We start from the raw sequence: 16,478 nt of genomic DNA on the forward strand, positions 1-16,478 counted from the left end.
ATCGCTTCGATCGGCGTGCCAATTTGCTCAATTAACAGACGATAATGACAGCAACCCCACAGGTTGGTTAATATCTAGATACAGCATTTCTTTTCTTGTTTCGTTCCTGGATTCCCATAAGCAGGAGCTATTCTACCAAATCCAAAGCTTAACATTTCGCAACTGCAAACATGTTGATAAGAGCAACTAATGCTTCAATCATCTTTGTCAGGCTATTGAAGAGTAGAAAATTTGCTTAATGACCATCGTAGAATTCACTTCGAACAAGAGTCCCACTCTCTAAAAAGTGACAATGATACACGGGTAACCATTTACATAACATGTCCCACAAAAATTTTCCCTTTTTGGCTAAACATTAAATGCACGGGCTTGATTGTACGGAGATTGTTAATAGAACCAAACTTTTTCATCTGCGGTTGCGGTTACCCACTCTTTAAAAATGAAAGGAAAAAAGTATTCTAAGACAAACACCATCTTGTATAGGTTTCAGAGATCAAAAACTGTAAGCAACTTCTTTTATACAATTATCGTACCTTTCATTTGTACGCAGAAATGCATCGCTTAAAAGGCACTTTGTACATTACCCAGATTGACAGTTTTTCGGGAATTCAAAAGATTCGACATAATCTGTCAAAAATCCGTTGTCACTTAATAACAGTAAAGGCGTAACGTTGAAACGTGTAACCTCGTCTTCTGTTTTATCAGGCCTCAGCTACCTTTTCAGTCTCTATGACTTTGTGCAGAGAAAGTTTTGCAAATCAGAAATGACATCATAATTCCAGCTCAAAAATCCTGAATTCGGGGTATGCGAAGACAGTGATTACTGATTGATGAATAATTGTTTTATAGAACACTTAGAATGTCTACAAATGCCAATAAAATCATTATAAAACGTAAGAAGAGGCTAAACATTGAAAATTCTGGTTAGGGGTTTCTGGCTTTTTTTTGGGTTTTTTGTATCCAGATCTCGTATGATCTGGTTTCTGCTGACTGATTGCCAAACGCACTCTTTGTTGAAGGGAAGAAATGAGTAATAAAGAATGACGATACAACTTATTGAATTTGCTAAAAGCAATGACGAATCGTAATATAGCAATATCTCTTGACGTTTTGGGGTCGATACTGATGATGACAGCGCGTTTTGGCCTTTGCATTCATACCCTCAAATAACATTTGTCGAGTATACATTCATCTAGATTTATTGGTATTATATGAGAGCTAGTATATTACGGGATTAGAAGTATTACTCCTATTTATACAGAGAATTAGCTTTTTAAGGGGAGAAAAGACTACAAATGGGGTATTAATAACACAGTATTGTACAGTTTAAGCCGTCATTAATAGGCCACAAACAGCTCCGGATCAGGGTACATAAAGATATTATACAAACAAGAATGCAACAGTAAAAAGTATTATTTTGACTGTCGAACGAGTACATAAGAATTAATTGACTTTAAAACCGTTCGCCTCGCATAGAACCATATCTTCGCTCTTTCTTTCGCTGTCAAGCTGTTGCTGTTGACGATGCATAGAAAGCATATCATTATTGGTACTATCATACGTAGTGATGCGTCTCGTGGAGCTGACTGACGGGGTAGAGTTATTATTGTTACTACTACCACTACTGCTAAAACTACTATTATTATCTGTCTGTAAACAGCTTGTTGTTGTATTCCTTCTAACGGTTTTCCCTTTTGAGTGTGTCATGGCTTCAAAATTTTGCCAAATGTAGTTCTTACATTTATCTGCGTTTGGTAGGTCTTGAATCATTTTAGCAATTGTATTTTTACGAAGACCGAAAAAGTCGGGACCAACGGGATTATGACCGTAATCCATATTACGAATAGCAAATGCTCTGAGGAAATTGATTAGAATTCGAAGTAAGCAAACACAATGCTCATTGATAAACCGATACCAACCTTCTGACAGCGATTGTCCACACCGTCGTAGGAGTTGGACCACGCCAACATTCACTAGGGTTATCATCAGCTTGTAACTGGAACTATAACATACGTACAATTAATGACGGGAATAATGTAAGTTAAAATGTAAAGAAAGAAGAAAAAAATAATACTATACAACTTAACGAATACTAACAATAGGCTCATCTCCACCGTCTAGAATTTCGCAGGTATATTGAGTATCACTATGAGGGTTTACCATGCTACGATACCATCTATAAATCATAATAAGCTGGTTAAAATGTTTTGTATCAAGGAAGGAATATAAGCAAGTTCTTTTTTTTTTGGTTTTTTTTTTTTTTTTTTTTTTTTTTTTTTTTTTTACTTTTTCACGCGATATCCGACTGGATAAATATATCTTTGATTGTGAAAAGCTGCTTTATTCCATATCACAGTGCCTAGATCTAGAACTGTCCATGAGTCTACTTCTGCAGGGAGAACATAACTTCCGTCAGGCTTTCTTTCAATTTCTACAAATGGACGGATATCGTTTACATTGGGCGGTTTCGTATCTCTCTTTTTCCTTCGTGATTGATGATAGAATGTGTCCATGCTAGGCTTCATCAAAGTATTGTTCGGTGATAAGTCGCGGATTATGGTTGGAGTAGGCGTTGAAAATGATGATGTATGCTGGTGAGACATCGCTGAAGAAGTACGAAAGTGGTGTTGATGTTGATGATGTAGTCCTGTAAGGCCACTATTGCTTTTAGAGTCATCAGTATTACTGTTCTCGACACTGTCGTTACCAGTATCGCTTTTATAGCGCATCAGTTGTTGTTGCTGCTTATGATTTTGGTAGGAGAATGCGCCAAGAGAAGGGGTTTGAAGTTGCATCTGATGCTGTTGCTGTTGTTGATGCTTTCTTGGGGTTGAACTGAGCTTTCTTTTTTTATCGAGACTTTGATAATTACCTACAGTCAGATGTATGGCAGATGGAAACTGTTTGTTACTAGCATTTTCACATTGACTCACTTTTTTTGCGATAAAAGATGACGACGATTGCGTGTTGATATGACCAGGATGGTAAGGTGGTGAGCACTTTTGATCTACTTCCTTTACTAATAAGTCTTCGGTTCTGAGAGGAGACTTACTGATTGAAGGACAGGACTCACGCAACTCATGTTTAGTTTGATACTGCTGCTGTTGATGTTGCTGGTGCAGATTAAATGATGAGTGAGATTCAGAAAGATGATACAGTGCCGACATGAAAGGCCGTTCTACAACTGCTGATGAAGAAGGATACGAAGTTGCTGACTGCGACAAGGGCGATTCGCTAGTTGCGATCAGCTTATTTGACCACAAGGAATGCACTGGCGGAAGGTATGAATGCGCGTTTTTTTCTGTACTATTTGTATTGCTGTGAGACTGTACATGTCGTATCTATATTTTTTATATGGTAGCTTTGTTAGAATAATAGATACCGACTAAGATGTTGAACGTAGTATTCGTCTTATATTTTTACGTACTGGATGCAATTGCAAAAGCACTTCTATGTAGAACTTATATGAGCTAAACTCATCAGCAGGTACTACTTTGCCTGTTAACAGGGGGTTTTTTTCATTATCGTTTAAGATGTTCGTCACATCTCCGTGGCCCTCCCAAATAATATTGGAGCGGGAGTCGTGTAGATGAGACCAGTTCTCAACAGTAATACTTTCCTCAAAATTGGCGCTGTAAACAGCAGTATTGCTGTCGACCAATTGATCTGGACTAGAAATTATTGCATAATACTGAGAATAAGCTTTTCAGGTATTGTGATGATAGTCCCTTATACGAAAGTACCTTGACGAGCATACAGAAGCAACACATTGCTTCAAAGGAACACCCACCCATTTTCGGCCATTGAGATCATCTAAATCAATATCGAAAGTACAAAAGCAATGTGTATCTGAACCCTTGAACGTGTAGAAGATTTTCACTAAACGGATAAACGTATAACTGGTTAATTTGTTATAGAGACTGGTCTCAGCGTTACACCCGTCGTTATACCTTTGCTGTGCATTTTCTTTTTGCTGTTATCTGGATTTTGACTTTCTGGTTGTAATATTTGACTGATCGACATGCTCATATTTGGTATATTACTCTTCTGAGTTCGTTTCTGAAGAAGTGAATAAGTTATAGTAATAGATGTGGTCTACTATTTGTTTGCTGGTTTAATAGAAAATTCAATGTGCTGATGTGAGAATTGGGCTTTACGAGTCCAGTAGCATTATCTTTGCAGTAGCAACAATGTCTCTGTATTATCGTACTCGAATTGAATTACTTTGTAGTATTGCGAAATGCTATATAAAAATGATATGCTAATTGCTTGGTTATCAACTATGCTTATTCGGCTTAATATGATTGGAATATCTGTCTGATGACTGATTAGGGAATACGGGAAGCGTATAACAAGAGTAAAAATTGAGAAATTATCGAAGGCTGCTATCAAAAAGCAGAAGAGAAGAAAAAGAATAAAGCGCTAATGATTTTATGGAAAGAAAAAAAAAGGGCAGAAAGAAACACAAACGACCCTAATTTGTATCCGAAACTCTCTTTTTTTTAGCCATAATCCCGCTTGCTGGTCTAGCAACAGGTCGCCTAGTATTCAACAATAAGTATAAACACATTTTGGTTACATATTGTCATTTTGATAAGCAATGCCGTAGCATTTGGCAGAAAATCAAATTAAACAATAACTATACAGTGCAACTATTATGCGTACGTATATCTCGTACATGTACCTACTTGTTCCTATATCTACCCAAATACTCGTTTTGACGGTAGGTACAAAGAACCCTCAAATTGTAAGGGAAATGATCTTTTAACCTATCATAACCTCTTTAGCAAATCATCTTTCATTTTCTTAAAAGCCAAAACGCTTGGCAAATCCATCAATGATAGATTGTGAAACATTTATAATTGTTTACTTAATTGCTTTGTAGTCAGTCAAAAGACTTACTTGCATTGGAACAATGAATTAGGGGACAGCAGCTTCAATGGCTTCAAAGGCACTGAATAATGTTTATCACATAATTGACTCAAGAGCCATGTTTCTTGACATGCTGCAATTACAAAGTATGTCAAAGCTTTGATATCCATTACTGGCCTATTACTGTTTCCTATCCTGTTATTAAAAGTAAGTAGCTTAGTATATTTATCTCCTGTTGCACCTAATATTAAGTTATACTTACCTTTATTATAGAACTGTCGATTATGCACACAATACGTTAATTCATTGAAGGCCTGATGCTGTATCTTTCTCAACTCTCAATACCCACTGTGTAGTACCATACTGTATTTTGATTCCGCGGAAAGTGGTAGCATTTTGAGAAAACTAACAAAAAGATGTAAGAGCACGCCATTTTCTCTTTAGAAAAGCAGATATCAATATTTCACTGTGAGCAATGCGTCACTTTCGTTTTCACAAGGTTCGGCAAAGTAAGCGTTCCAACAGAACCTTGTTTTACGTATACTATACTAACTTAATGCATTGAGTCTAACAACAGGTTTATCGATGGTACCATTTATATGCTGTCAATGGGTATTGCAATAGAAAAATGGAAAATTGGCTTTTTTTTAGGAGAAAAAAGAATCGATCTCAAATTACTCAAGTGTTTTGATATCTTTATCTTTCATCATTGCGGGTTTTTCGCTGTCCGTTACAAAAAAACGCCAACAGATGGATCCGCGCTCTATATCTGAAACGGTTTATGTTAACAGTAAACGACTTTGGTAAGCTCAGAAACGTATAGTCATACATAGCGCACTGGATTTTTCGACTATAACCCTACAGTTTTAGCTATCGCTAATAGGTTACATTCAATATATATAAAGTACCTTTACTGTGCACAATTGCGATTTTTCAGCAAAAGCTTGCTCAGAAAGTCAATTCAAGCCTTAAGCCATGACCATTCCATTTGTGTATAAGCTCAGATTTTATCTTATCTAGATTAGACGAGAAAGAATAACATAATTTGATTGGCGCAATAAAGGTGAGGCTTAAAGGACGATGCACATCTCGTAAAAATTAAGTAAGCTGAAACAAGTCCTAGGACTTGCCCTGGCCGTTTCTGTTCCTAGAGTAGGAAAGGCACCAGTAATGTATTTCTCGGTAACATCCGAAGCACCTTAATGTTAAATGAGGCGTTTAAATGTAGAAAGAGAAAGTACTTTTATAACAAATGGCATAAATAATTGTTATCATTTATCAAAAATGCCATTAATAAGCTCAATATGAGGATTATCGGCAAGGGTCACCAACCTTTTCGTTGAACACTTTAGTAGCAAACGTTGCATCAAGATATAGAAGAAAAAGCAGAGCAAATGCAAGTAAAAAGGGAAAAACATTGTTCATCTGAGAATGATTAAAACGAATCACATCTGAACGTCATAAATAACTGTTTGTCATAAACAGAGCATCTCTCACTTCAAATTTTTGGCTTGGGTGGTCCAATGAATCAAACTTACAGCAGCATTTATATATTGCTCGTAGAAGTGTTTAATTATTGTCAAAGGCGAACAAAGATGTACCTGATCACCGCACGACAATATTATGGAAACCACATGCATCAGTTTATATATTTAAGTTGTTGAAGTATGCCTTTTTCTATGCATATTTTATGTTTTTTCAAAGATGTTCGAAAGCATGTAATCAGTAGAAGAGGGAGACTGTAGAGGACAAAAAATATCCAGTGCTGTGACCATTTGTGCAGCCGACATGAATGGATTCGTTTTTTTTTTTTTTTTAAAAAAAAAAAAAGGGAAGGTCAAAATTCTTATTTTCGTTGAAGCATTTTATTTACAAAAATGCTTACGATTGAAGAGATTCTAGCAAAATTTCGATTTCAACGCATATTGTCGAACGATACTAAGGCAAAAATAGTTTATGTTCTCGGCGAAGTTGAAGGGCAAGACTGCATCCTCTCATTTGAGAAGACGCAATATGAGGATGCAATCATTTCCGAACTTCCAATATACGTAGACAAAAGCTCATTCGTAGATCTCGTTGAGAACAACATTTACAGTTGGTGTACCGCTGCTTTAAAGAGTAATTTGGTAGACACTCGTATTAAAACCATATACCCTGCAACAGACGTTCATATTGCGAAATACGAAGCACAGGCACGCGTCATGGTTATTGAAACACCTGCGTTATACGAATCTAATACAATAGCATACATAAAACAAATACCAGTGAAGCGTATCCAATGGGTGCATAACATTTTGGATGGTTCAGCTGAAGCGGACCGTGTTATTTATCACGACAAGGATCCTGGCACAGGTTTTGTTATATTGCCTGATATGAAATGGAATGGTAGCGTTGAAACGTTATATTGGGTGGCCATTGCCATGCGTTCGGATATACTGTCACTGCGTTCTTTACGTAGTGAACATCTCCCTTTACTTAAAAAACTAAAGCAGAAGATTTACGAGCTTGTAAAAGAAAAAGCCAACCTATCACCAAATCAACTCCGCCTATTCATTCATTATCAACCTTCCTATTACCATTTCCATGTACATATTACAGCTGTTGCTTTTACTGATGCACCTGGAGTTGTTTCGGGTCAGGCTCATTTACTTGATACAGTTATAAATAACTTAGAATTATACCCAGACTACTACCAAAGAGCTACATTACCTTTTGTCATTGGAGAAAGACACCAGTTGCTAACAGACTACAATTGGGACCAATAATCAAAATTGACGAGTTGAATATTTAATGAAAGATGTAACTCTATAGTTTGAAAGAATAAAATGTAAAACTGTTCTATTGTGGTAAAACTTGCTTGATTATAAATTGAACGGCCTTGGATTCATTTTTACAGATCCTATTACATCGACTTGCATCGTTTCTTCTAAAATCTGATACAATCCTTTTTGGTCGGTATGAAAGAGCGGGAAAAGAGACGACAGCATACAGATATGCAGCTTTTGTACGACCTGATCACCTAATCTATCTCCTTTTAATTCTGTGGTTTGTAATTCCTTCATTTCTCTCATTTTCATTGTCTATACTCAATTTATTTGATACTGACGATTACATAGTATGAAAAGCAGACATGTAAAAAGTGTTGTGCACGTTTGTATATTCATAACAAAGGCAGGAATATACACATCGAACTGGATAACAACAATTGCTTTCTACTACTTTTATCGTTCATTCCTTGCTACATCTTTATCTGTTTTTATGGCTTGTATCAAGCGTTTCATTTTAACTCCTGCCTTATTTATTCTTTTAATTCCTGTCCATTTCGTATTTCAAATTGTTATAACGGCGTTGAAATGTATCCAAGAGCTTATTCACTTGTCAGCAAAGCGAAAACACATGTATATTATTTTCGATTTTCTCTTCAGTTATGACAGCTTTTTAACGCGGGCAATAAGTGGATCAGAAGATGATTCTTGGGGCATAGGCAGCAAAAGCATGACCAATAACACTGAGGCGCAGCCTTTTTTAGAAAGATGCTCTATATGTTTTGATTCAAAGCTGGACTTTTGCTTAGAGAAGTGCAGAGATCAATTTTGTCTGGATTGCTTTCGAAAGTAAGTTCACCTTAGAAATGGAATAAAGCACTCGAGTTAACACAACAATAATATTTAGATATGTCAATGAAGTTGTGAAATCAAGTTGGGGCTTAAGTGTAACAGTTATAAAGTGCCCGGTGTGCCGAGCAACAATCCCTCCAGGTGAATGGAAGAAATATTTGTCAGAATCAACCATTGAAATCTACAATAGGTTCAATCGACCCTTCAGAAGCTTTTCTAAACACTGTCCATCATGCGAAATGGAAGTGATACCTTGCAACTCTTCGTCGACGGACAAAAAGCGGGTCTATGTAAAAGGGTACAGTAAAGCAATATCATAAAAAGATCAATCATTAAAGTCATGAAGGCAAGATTTTTTAACCAGGTTGGGTTGGGATTTTATTTATTTTTTTATCCTAATATACAGCTTATCTAAGCTGATAGCGAAGAATATCATAAAATTTTATGAAAAATATCCCTCAGAGGAGCGGCAAGGACATAATCAGTTTGTACAAATTTTCAACAATTTAGAATTTAGAAACTCAACTCTGTTTGAAATTCATCATCAATTACTTAAAAGCCTGTTGGATTTATGTCGCAATAATAAGGAAAGCGAACGATCTGTAAAGGATATCTCTTTACAGATACTGCAACTGGAAATGCAACCTGAAACATGGAGACGCCTACAATTTGACCATATTTCATTCTTTCCAAACATAGAGTGGTAGAGTAATAGAGGGCATAGTATTTTTAAGTGATGATTATGCTTTGCTAAGCAATCATGATCTGTTGTCCTATTTGTAGCCTCAATTGTCAGACAGAGTTCTGTTTACAATGTGGAGACAAAGCGCATGGTAACTTAAGCTGTGAAGAGTATATGGAGGAGCTTCTTCGTTTGAAAGGGAAAGACTCTACGTATCTGGATAATGATGACGTAAAAACCATAGAATGGAAGTTGAAGTACAGTCGTAGATGCCCAAGTTGCTCAATGATGATAAACCGTGATGAGGGTTGCAATAAAATTGACTGTACTTTTTGTGGGTTCAGTTTTTGCTGGCAATGTAGATCATTATGGTCCAAGGTAAGAAGTCTTCGTTTACTTTATTTTATTTTTTTAACAACCTTTCTTGTTGGTTGCATGTAATAAATTGCCTTTGTTCTTCGAAAGGATTGCGGCTATTTTCTATGCGCTTCCGAAAAGAAGCATAACACAACAACGACTTCAGCAGAAAGAATTGCAAGTCTGAAGGCAGCAGACAATACTGTGGTATGTATTATTTGGTCAAAGTTATAAAAGCAAGAATAATTACAATCTCAATTGAAAAACATTAATCCACGCTCGTTTCCTCACTCCATGTAGACTGAATTAGGTTTGCCCAATTTGGATTTGATTTATGCCAAATTAAATGCTGGAAAAGAAGACTAAAATACGTTAAACACGGATGAATATTTATTAGAACCACTTATGATAAATGAAGTTACTAATAGATACTATTATAATTTTCTTTTGTATGATTGTTCCAACCAGAAATTCTGTAAGTTCAAATCCTCTTCTTCATCATTAATACTATCATTGACAGAATTTCGCTCGTCATTAAAGACAGCCATTGTTGGTTCAAGTAATATAAGACTACTGTTGTCACTGTCATTGCTGTTAGCGGATTTCATTCTACTACTAATGTAGCTGATGCTGTTGTTGCACTTGCCATTAAGGGTGTGATTATTCCGGATTTGGCATTTTAAATTGTTGCTTTCAATGTCTTGGATTGGTGATACAAAAGAATGGCTATCCTTAACACTACTGCTATTATCACTCGAAATGCTGATTGCTATTATGTTCCTTTTGTTGTGATTTGTTTTACTAATAGAAGATAGCTGATTATCAGCGTACTGGTGACTTTGCTGTTGTTGCTGATCAGTGGTGGCGGTGGTGGAATGAGAATAATAGTAGGAGGCCTGTTGACGACATTGAGATGGAGTTGATGGATGAAATGTAGATGGTGTTGGCTGCTGCTGCTTTTGTTCCTGATAATGTTGGGCAAATGAAAATCTGTCATACATTATACAACTCTCCTCACTATCATCAGCATAAACCATACCCTCTTTCTTTGATTTACTCATAGTAGTAGTGCGATTATCACATTTGTAATACGTAGCAGTGGCATGTCGATGTTGCATTTGATGTTGTGGTTGATCGAGTGCTTGATTATAATCATTGTAAAATACAAGAGATGAGGAAGAATTTGAGAAAAACGCTGATGATGGATAGTAGCAAGGTCGTGGAGGCGCATAAGAAGGCATCAACTGCAAAACGGGGGTATTTGAAACGGCCTGCAATGCCGGTTTCCATACCGCACGTGTTGGCTTACAATTCTGTTGATATTGTGTATTACAATTAGCGTTAGATGAGCAATAAGACAAGATCGAGTCTTGACATTCTCTTAGTAGTTGTTTAATACTAGCATTAGAGCACGATGACGACAATGAAGAGACTGATATGACAAGCGGAGTATTGTTCTTATCAAGAGCATTGCGTCGATTCTGATTTGGCTGAGCTCGTTGTGAGGAAAAAGAATCAGTCAGTCTGTCAGTTATTCCATCATTATGCTGCTGATGTTGATTCTGAGCAAAGAGGTCCTGTAAATTACGCAAACGATAAGTAACCGGTGAACTACAATGCTGGCTAGAGACACTAGTGGCTGTACTATTTATACCAGTAGCCACGGTATTATTTACTGCCTTTGTTTGTTTTCTCTCATTGATTGAACTTGGTAATGTTTTCGACCTGTCACAAACTGCAGTTCCTGTATTGATCAATGCTTCATTAATGTTCGAACACGATTTCATGCTTGATATTGTCTTTTTTCGTAACATGGAAGCATTGGTTGTTGCCGCGCTGTTTATGGGTGACAAAGATAAGCGATGGCTGCCATTGTTGTTCGAAAAGAATTTGGAAATGGAAGGCGTTCGATTTTTTGCTTCTTCACACTTCCTCGAGAGGACAGTATTATACGAAGCCTTTGCGTTTGATGGAAGGCTATTCCTTGCTGATGATACTTTTCCTTCAGCCATCATATAATGCTTCCTTGTTAAAAACTTATTCTCTGAAAAAACCAGTTCTGGTATTGAAATTCCATTTGCTGATGACTTTCCCTTGTTAAACAAGCCAAGCTTAGGTCTCTTGTGGCTATTATGGTAATTCTTCATCTAGAACCGAAAAACCTTTAGCATGCTGTGACATTCGTATGCGCTGATGTTAATTTTACTTACAGTGATGCGACTGATTTCCAGATTGGGTGACACAAATTTCTAAAATAAAGCACAATGATAAGCATCTCGACTAAAGTAGCTTAAGAAGAATATATGAAAGGAAAAAACTTACGTGTAATAGATGGAAACCTTTTGATTTTGTCTGTGGTAACTTGCTCTTATAATGGTTATTGCCGCTGTGCTGATTTGACGAATTACTTTTATCATTAAGCTTAGTAATTAACTGCTTCGATTTCTTACTCTTTCTTGACGAGCTTGCATTAGACGATGAGGCTTGCTTTGGTTGTTTGTTCACATTGTTTACCATCAAATTCATTGTTATACCTTCAATGCCTCTGTTACTACTGATATAATTCGTAGTAGGCCTCGTATATTTATCGACTTTAGCAATCATTGTCGCTGTCTTTTGCGTATCTTCTCGTTCTTTCTTCTCAGCTTCATAGTTTCTTCTGATAATCTCACTTATCGAAGAAGTAATGTCGCTTAGATCGTCGCTACCTTTGTCATCACTGTCTGTACATTTAAAGTAACAGGAAGACGGTATGTAATCTATGACATCAGGAACTGGTGTATAATAAGGTAAGTGTTGCTTCTGCTCGCGGATAAAAGAACGAATTCTTTCGCATTTGGATTGTGATTCCATCTTCTGCAGCTGTTCCAAGGCTACACTCGATAACAACATTTTTTTCTACTTTATCCGCCCTGAGAAAGATGGATAAAAAGAAAGAAATACAAAGAATCAAAATGAGACTTCTTACCAAACAACTTTATAACATGACTTAAATCACTATATTTTATCTCGACTGCTTATTTGCATTTGTGCTTTTGCCACGATTGCTAAGAAATGAAGGATTTCGTCAACCCTCATTTAGCATTATTTGAGAACTGTAAGCTGCTATGGTGTCTTTCCTGTGTACTCTGAAACAAATTAAGTATCCAGAAGCACACCTTGCTGCAATATTCTGTAATTATGATCTGCCAAAAGAGCTTTATTCTTCTTTGTGTAACTTCTATGAACGCGAAGCAACATTCACTTTCTAATGGATTATCGCTACTACTAATTACGGAATAAGATGTTTTTGATTAGCAAGCAACTTCGTCGTTTGTGCTAAATAATGTGAATGATATTGATTTGACGAGAATACAGCGGACAAAACTTGCAGTACTATAACTTGAATCTTCGATATTCGTAAGTCAGGAACAGGGTTGTTAGAATTTTTTGTTTCCGTATTGACAGAATGGGATAGCTTGAAAATAAAAATTTTAAAGTCCGCATAACTAAAAAGCAAAAAGTAAAAAAAAAAAAAAAAAAGGAAACCTCTTAAAAATTTTCTTTGTTTCCCAGAATCAACATTTCTTTTTCTCCTTTTACTCTTGAACTTGCACTGATACCAATTGCTATAGACATAAGATGGCACCTGATTTGAAGGAATATGATGAAGAACAAGCACGTCTCATGGAAGAGATGTGTATTGTCGTAGATGAAAATGATAAAGCTATTGGTGCTGATTCAAAAAAGACTTGTAAGCATTCTATGACAGAAGACGAAAGCATAATGGCAGCAAACTCTAACTTATTCTCATCTTAGGTCACTTAATGACAAATATCAATAAAGGGCTTCTACACCGTGCCTTCAGTGTATTTTTGTTCAACTCAGAAGGCAAACTCTTACTTCAACAACGTGCTACTGAAAAAATCACATTCCCTGACCGTTGGACTAACACATGTTGCTCTCACCCTCTCAGTATTCCTTCTGAAATCATTGAAAAAGATCAGTTGGGTGTTCGTAATGCTGCTCAACGCAAATTAGAACATGAATTGGGTATTAAGCCCGAACAAGTGCCTGTGGATAAATTTAAATATTTGACTAGATTACATTATTTGGCTCCTAGTGATGATTCTCAATGGGGTGAACATGAAAGTAAGTTCTCTTTAGGTCCTTTGTACGATTTTAAGGACTAGATATTAACAGTTTGGTATTGTATCTCTTATAGTCGATTATATCCTTTTTATCAAGGCTGATGTTGATTTGAATATCAGTCCCAACGAAGTACGTGATGTCAAATATGTTACCCCTGAAGAACTTAAGGCCATGTTTAATGATAAAGGTAAAGCTACTGAATAATGTATATCATTGTCTTAGAAGAGTCAGTGCTCTGAAACATTTCTTATTTGTAGACGTTTTGATTACACCTTGGTTTAAGCTTATTTGCGAATCTTTCTTATTCAAGTGGTGGGATCAACTTGGTACGATTGAGAATGTTGAAGTAGACCATACTATTCACCGTTTAGGCTTTTAAATACCATTGACCCGCACGCTCTAATTATTTTTGTATTACACCAGTACTAATGTTATTCACTCACCGTAACATAATAGCATACTTACTATTTGCATATATCATGGATTATAATAAATTTATTTTGAAGTTGATAGACCCAGAACTACATCTTATTGCACTGTACGACTATTAGTTGGTGGCGTCGAATTTCCACGTGTAGCTATAACAAAAACAGTAGGAAAGTGCTCTATTCTTATATTGTATCTGAGAGCTGTAAAAGGAAGGGACAACCCCTATGTCTATCAGCCTTTCACATATGCTGGGTGGTTTTAACTTTCTTGACATCGATTTGTCCGACTTTCCTTCCTTTTTCTTTTCGCAAACTGTACAAACCTCTTCTCCTTAGACTTATTTTAAGTCTATCCGTATAAAATAAACCAACAGAAAAGTAAATGACAAGCGGCAATCAAGAATGGTTGCCCATGCCAAGTGGAATCTCAATAACAACTCATGACTCATTTACGACAGACTTGCTGAAACAATTTGATTTGAAGAGTGCTGAGTTATTATACAGTGGCATACTGTTGTCTTTAGATCAGGTACGAATTCTTTCAATTTTTTATATTCCTTGACCAAACTGGGGAAATTAATGAAATTGATGTCTCCCCACCAATAAGTTACAGTATAATATGAGCGCTGATGATTTTATTGGACCTACTTCTGAAATTAAGCATGCAGTAACGGCAAGCGGAAGAGAAAGCGAAGGGAAATACAATAATGATAGCCAGATGGAAACAAATATGGCCTCCTCCATCTCTACCTGTACGAATAATCCCGAAATTCAGGGCTGTTCGATTATCACTCAAGACAATGCTCTAACAGCCACTACTCCTGCAGAAAACAATATGCCGATTACTTCACCCACCTCAACCTTAAAATATAGTCGATCTGTAGGGAACTTGTTACGAAAGTCTTCTATGTTTTTAAGGGACAAGTTCCAAAGTAGACAACAACATTTCAATAACAATGACAATGATACGAACCCTCAGCCATTGGTTTCCCATCTCTCAACGTTGAAAAAGAAAAGAAAAGATGTGCGATCAATGCCGCCCACACTAAAAAGCATCACTAACACTTCCCAACATATCAATAACAATAATAATGAAGAAATTTGTACCTCTTCGCAATCTCAGCACTTGACAAAAGTAATTCAAACCACACCCATTAATAGTACTGCATTTAGTAATAATCACAATTTTGATACTATCTTTCTTAATAACTTGAAACCACCTATCATAATACATTATCCACCAAAGCCTTTAAAATACTCACCTGTAGAGCCGCTGCCGGCGACGGACGAAGTAGAACAAGATTATCATACACTTCCCTCCATACTTCCCACTGCTACAAGCACTGTAAAACAGCGCCATGTACGTAAGAAAAAACTACAGCGGCTGTCATTGCCTTTATTAAAATTCACACAAAAATCGACCAACGGAAAAGAGCTAATATCGTCACAAACAACTAAACGACAGGAGCAAAGACAACAGAAGCAACAAGAACCATGTTATGCTGATTCTCCATTGCGAAGGAGACGATCAGATTCAGATTTAAATCAACAACAGCAGCAGCAACCAGTTTCAGAAGAGCGAAAAACTGCTTCATCTTCATCATCTGTACTCTGCACACTAAGCAAACAATGGAACAAATTACTCATCTACACTACTTCTTGCAAAAAGAAATAATTAATTACTTATGTTTTACTTACCAAATGCCAAAGTACTACTACTTTATGCCTTATGCTCCATTCTTATAGAATATATATTTGTACTTCATACAGTTCCAATAATTATAAGCATTTATCAAGTGCTTTCATTTGAATATATACCAATCAACTAATCACTTCTTACTCTTTTCATCTTTACCTTCAAAGTACATGATCTAGCATAGCATATGAGCTTAGTGGCTGTTAAAATAGAAAAAGAAATCCCCTCAAAAATGTCAATGTTGCTTCCACCGATTGATTGCTAACGTTATTGTAAAAAAGCGAATAAATTGTAAGATATACCAATACATGGATTTGAAATTATCTTTTTCTGTTAAGGATACGGCTTCACGGTATAGAATTGTAGAAATCAAGTTGCTAAATCACTTAAATGAGCCACTTTGAGCAAAATGTAGGCTCCATGCGACTGAATCAAGCAGCAACAGCACAGCCTTCAAACGTGCACAGATGTTCACAAACGTTAAATCTACGTTCGTGTAACCGTAAATCCTTTGCCTCAAAATTTTGCCACCGTGTCTTTGCAGTGGAAAAGCTAATTGCTGTAATATTGGTTATTCTACTTTATTTTCCAAGCATTAACGAAGCAAAACATATGATGAAACGCTGTATCTAACCCTAATAAATGAAGTCTTTATTGCAGACTAAAAATAAATAGGATCTTCACAATCATTTGAC

The 16,478-nt window shown here is 36.4% G+C and overlaps 6 protein-coding genes across 6 annotated transcripts; 4 read left to right on the forward strand and 2 right to left on the reverse strand.

Moving 5' to 3' along the window:
- Positions 1 to 1,114: 1,114 nt before the first annotated feature.
- On the reverse strand, positions 1,115 to 4,420 carry BDF20DRAFT_895963 (uncharacterized protein). The gene is made up of 7 exons (XM_053082479.1): positions 3,951 to 4,420; positions 3,744 to 3,879; positions 3,428 to 3,671; positions 2,287 to 3,341; positions 2,098 to 2,176; positions 1,920 to 2,002; positions 1,115 to 1,855 (listed from the first exon to the last, which is right to left on the reverse strand). Exons 1-7 carry the CDS (start codon positions 4,027 to 4,029, stop codon positions 1,444 to 1,446), a joined length of 2,088 nt encoding a protein of 695 aa, XP_052931821.1. The 5' UTR covers positions 4,030 to 4,420; the 3' UTR covers positions 1,115 to 1,443.
- A 2,288-nt stretch (positions 4,421 to 6,708) lies between these two features.
- On the forward strand, positions 6,709 to 7,922 carry BDF20DRAFT_895974 (HIT-like domain-containing protein). Its single transcript, XM_053082480.1, has one exon. The coding sequence runs from the start codon at positions 6,750 to 6,752 to the stop codon at positions 7,635 to 7,637; it is 888 nt and encodes a 295-aa protein (XP_052931822.1). The 5' UTR covers positions 6,709 to 6,749; the 3' UTR covers positions 7,638 to 7,922.
- Positions 7,923 to 8,367: 445 nt separating this feature from the next.
- Positions 8,368 to 9,894, forward strand: BDF20DRAFT_827849 (uncharacterized protein; the record flags this gene model as incomplete). Its single annotated transcript, XM_053078196.1, has 5 exons — positions 8,368 to 8,486; positions 8,545 to 8,792; positions 8,913 to 9,192; positions 9,273 to 9,549; positions 9,829 to 9,894. 5 exons carry the CDS (start codon positions 8,368 to 8,370, stop codon positions 9,892 to 9,894), a joined length of 990 nt encoding a protein of 329 aa, XP_052931823.1.
- BDF20DRAFT_177504 (uncharacterized protein) lies at positions 9,788 to 11,886 on the reverse strand. Its single transcript, XM_053074861.1, has one exon. It carries the CDS (start codon positions 11,673 to 11,675, stop codon positions 9,963 to 9,965), a length of 1,713 nt encoding a protein of 570 aa, XP_052931824.1. The 5' UTR covers positions 11,676 to 11,886; the 3' UTR covers positions 9,788 to 9,962.
- Positions 11,887 to 13,149: 1,263 nt separating this feature from the next.
- On the forward strand, positions 13,150 to 14,038 carry BDF20DRAFT_908087 (isopentenyl pyrophosphate isomerase; the record flags this gene model as incomplete). Its single annotated transcript, XM_053083441.1, has 4 exons — positions 13,150 to 13,261; positions 13,327 to 13,659; positions 13,733 to 13,846; positions 13,917 to 14,038. The coding sequence occupies 4 exons, from the start codon at positions 13,150 to 13,152 to the stop codon at positions 14,036 to 14,038; spliced, it is 681 nt and encodes a 226-aa protein (XP_052931825.1).
- Positions 14,039 to 14,247: 209 nt separating this feature from the next.
- On the forward strand, positions 14,248 to 15,968 carry BDF20DRAFT_177630 (uncharacterized protein). The gene is made up of 3 exons (XM_053074863.1): positions 14,248 to 14,616; positions 14,701 to 15,222; positions 15,334 to 15,968. The coding sequence occupies exons 1-3, from the start codon at positions 14,470 to 14,472 to the stop codon at positions 15,760 to 15,762; spliced, it is 1,098 nt and encodes a 365-aa protein (XP_052931826.1). The 5' UTR covers positions 14,248 to 14,469; the 3' UTR covers positions 15,763 to 15,968.
- The last annotated feature ends 510 nt before the right edge of the window (positions 15,969 to 16,478 follow it).

This window comes from Mycotypha africana (genome assembly GCF_025528875.1).
Source record: "Mycotypha africana strain NRRL 2978 chromosome Unknown BDF20scaffold_12, whole genome shotgun sequence".
Lineage (NCBI taxonomy): Eukaryota > Fungi > Mucoromycota > Mucoromycetes > Mucorales > Mycotyphaceae > Mycotypha > Mycotypha africana.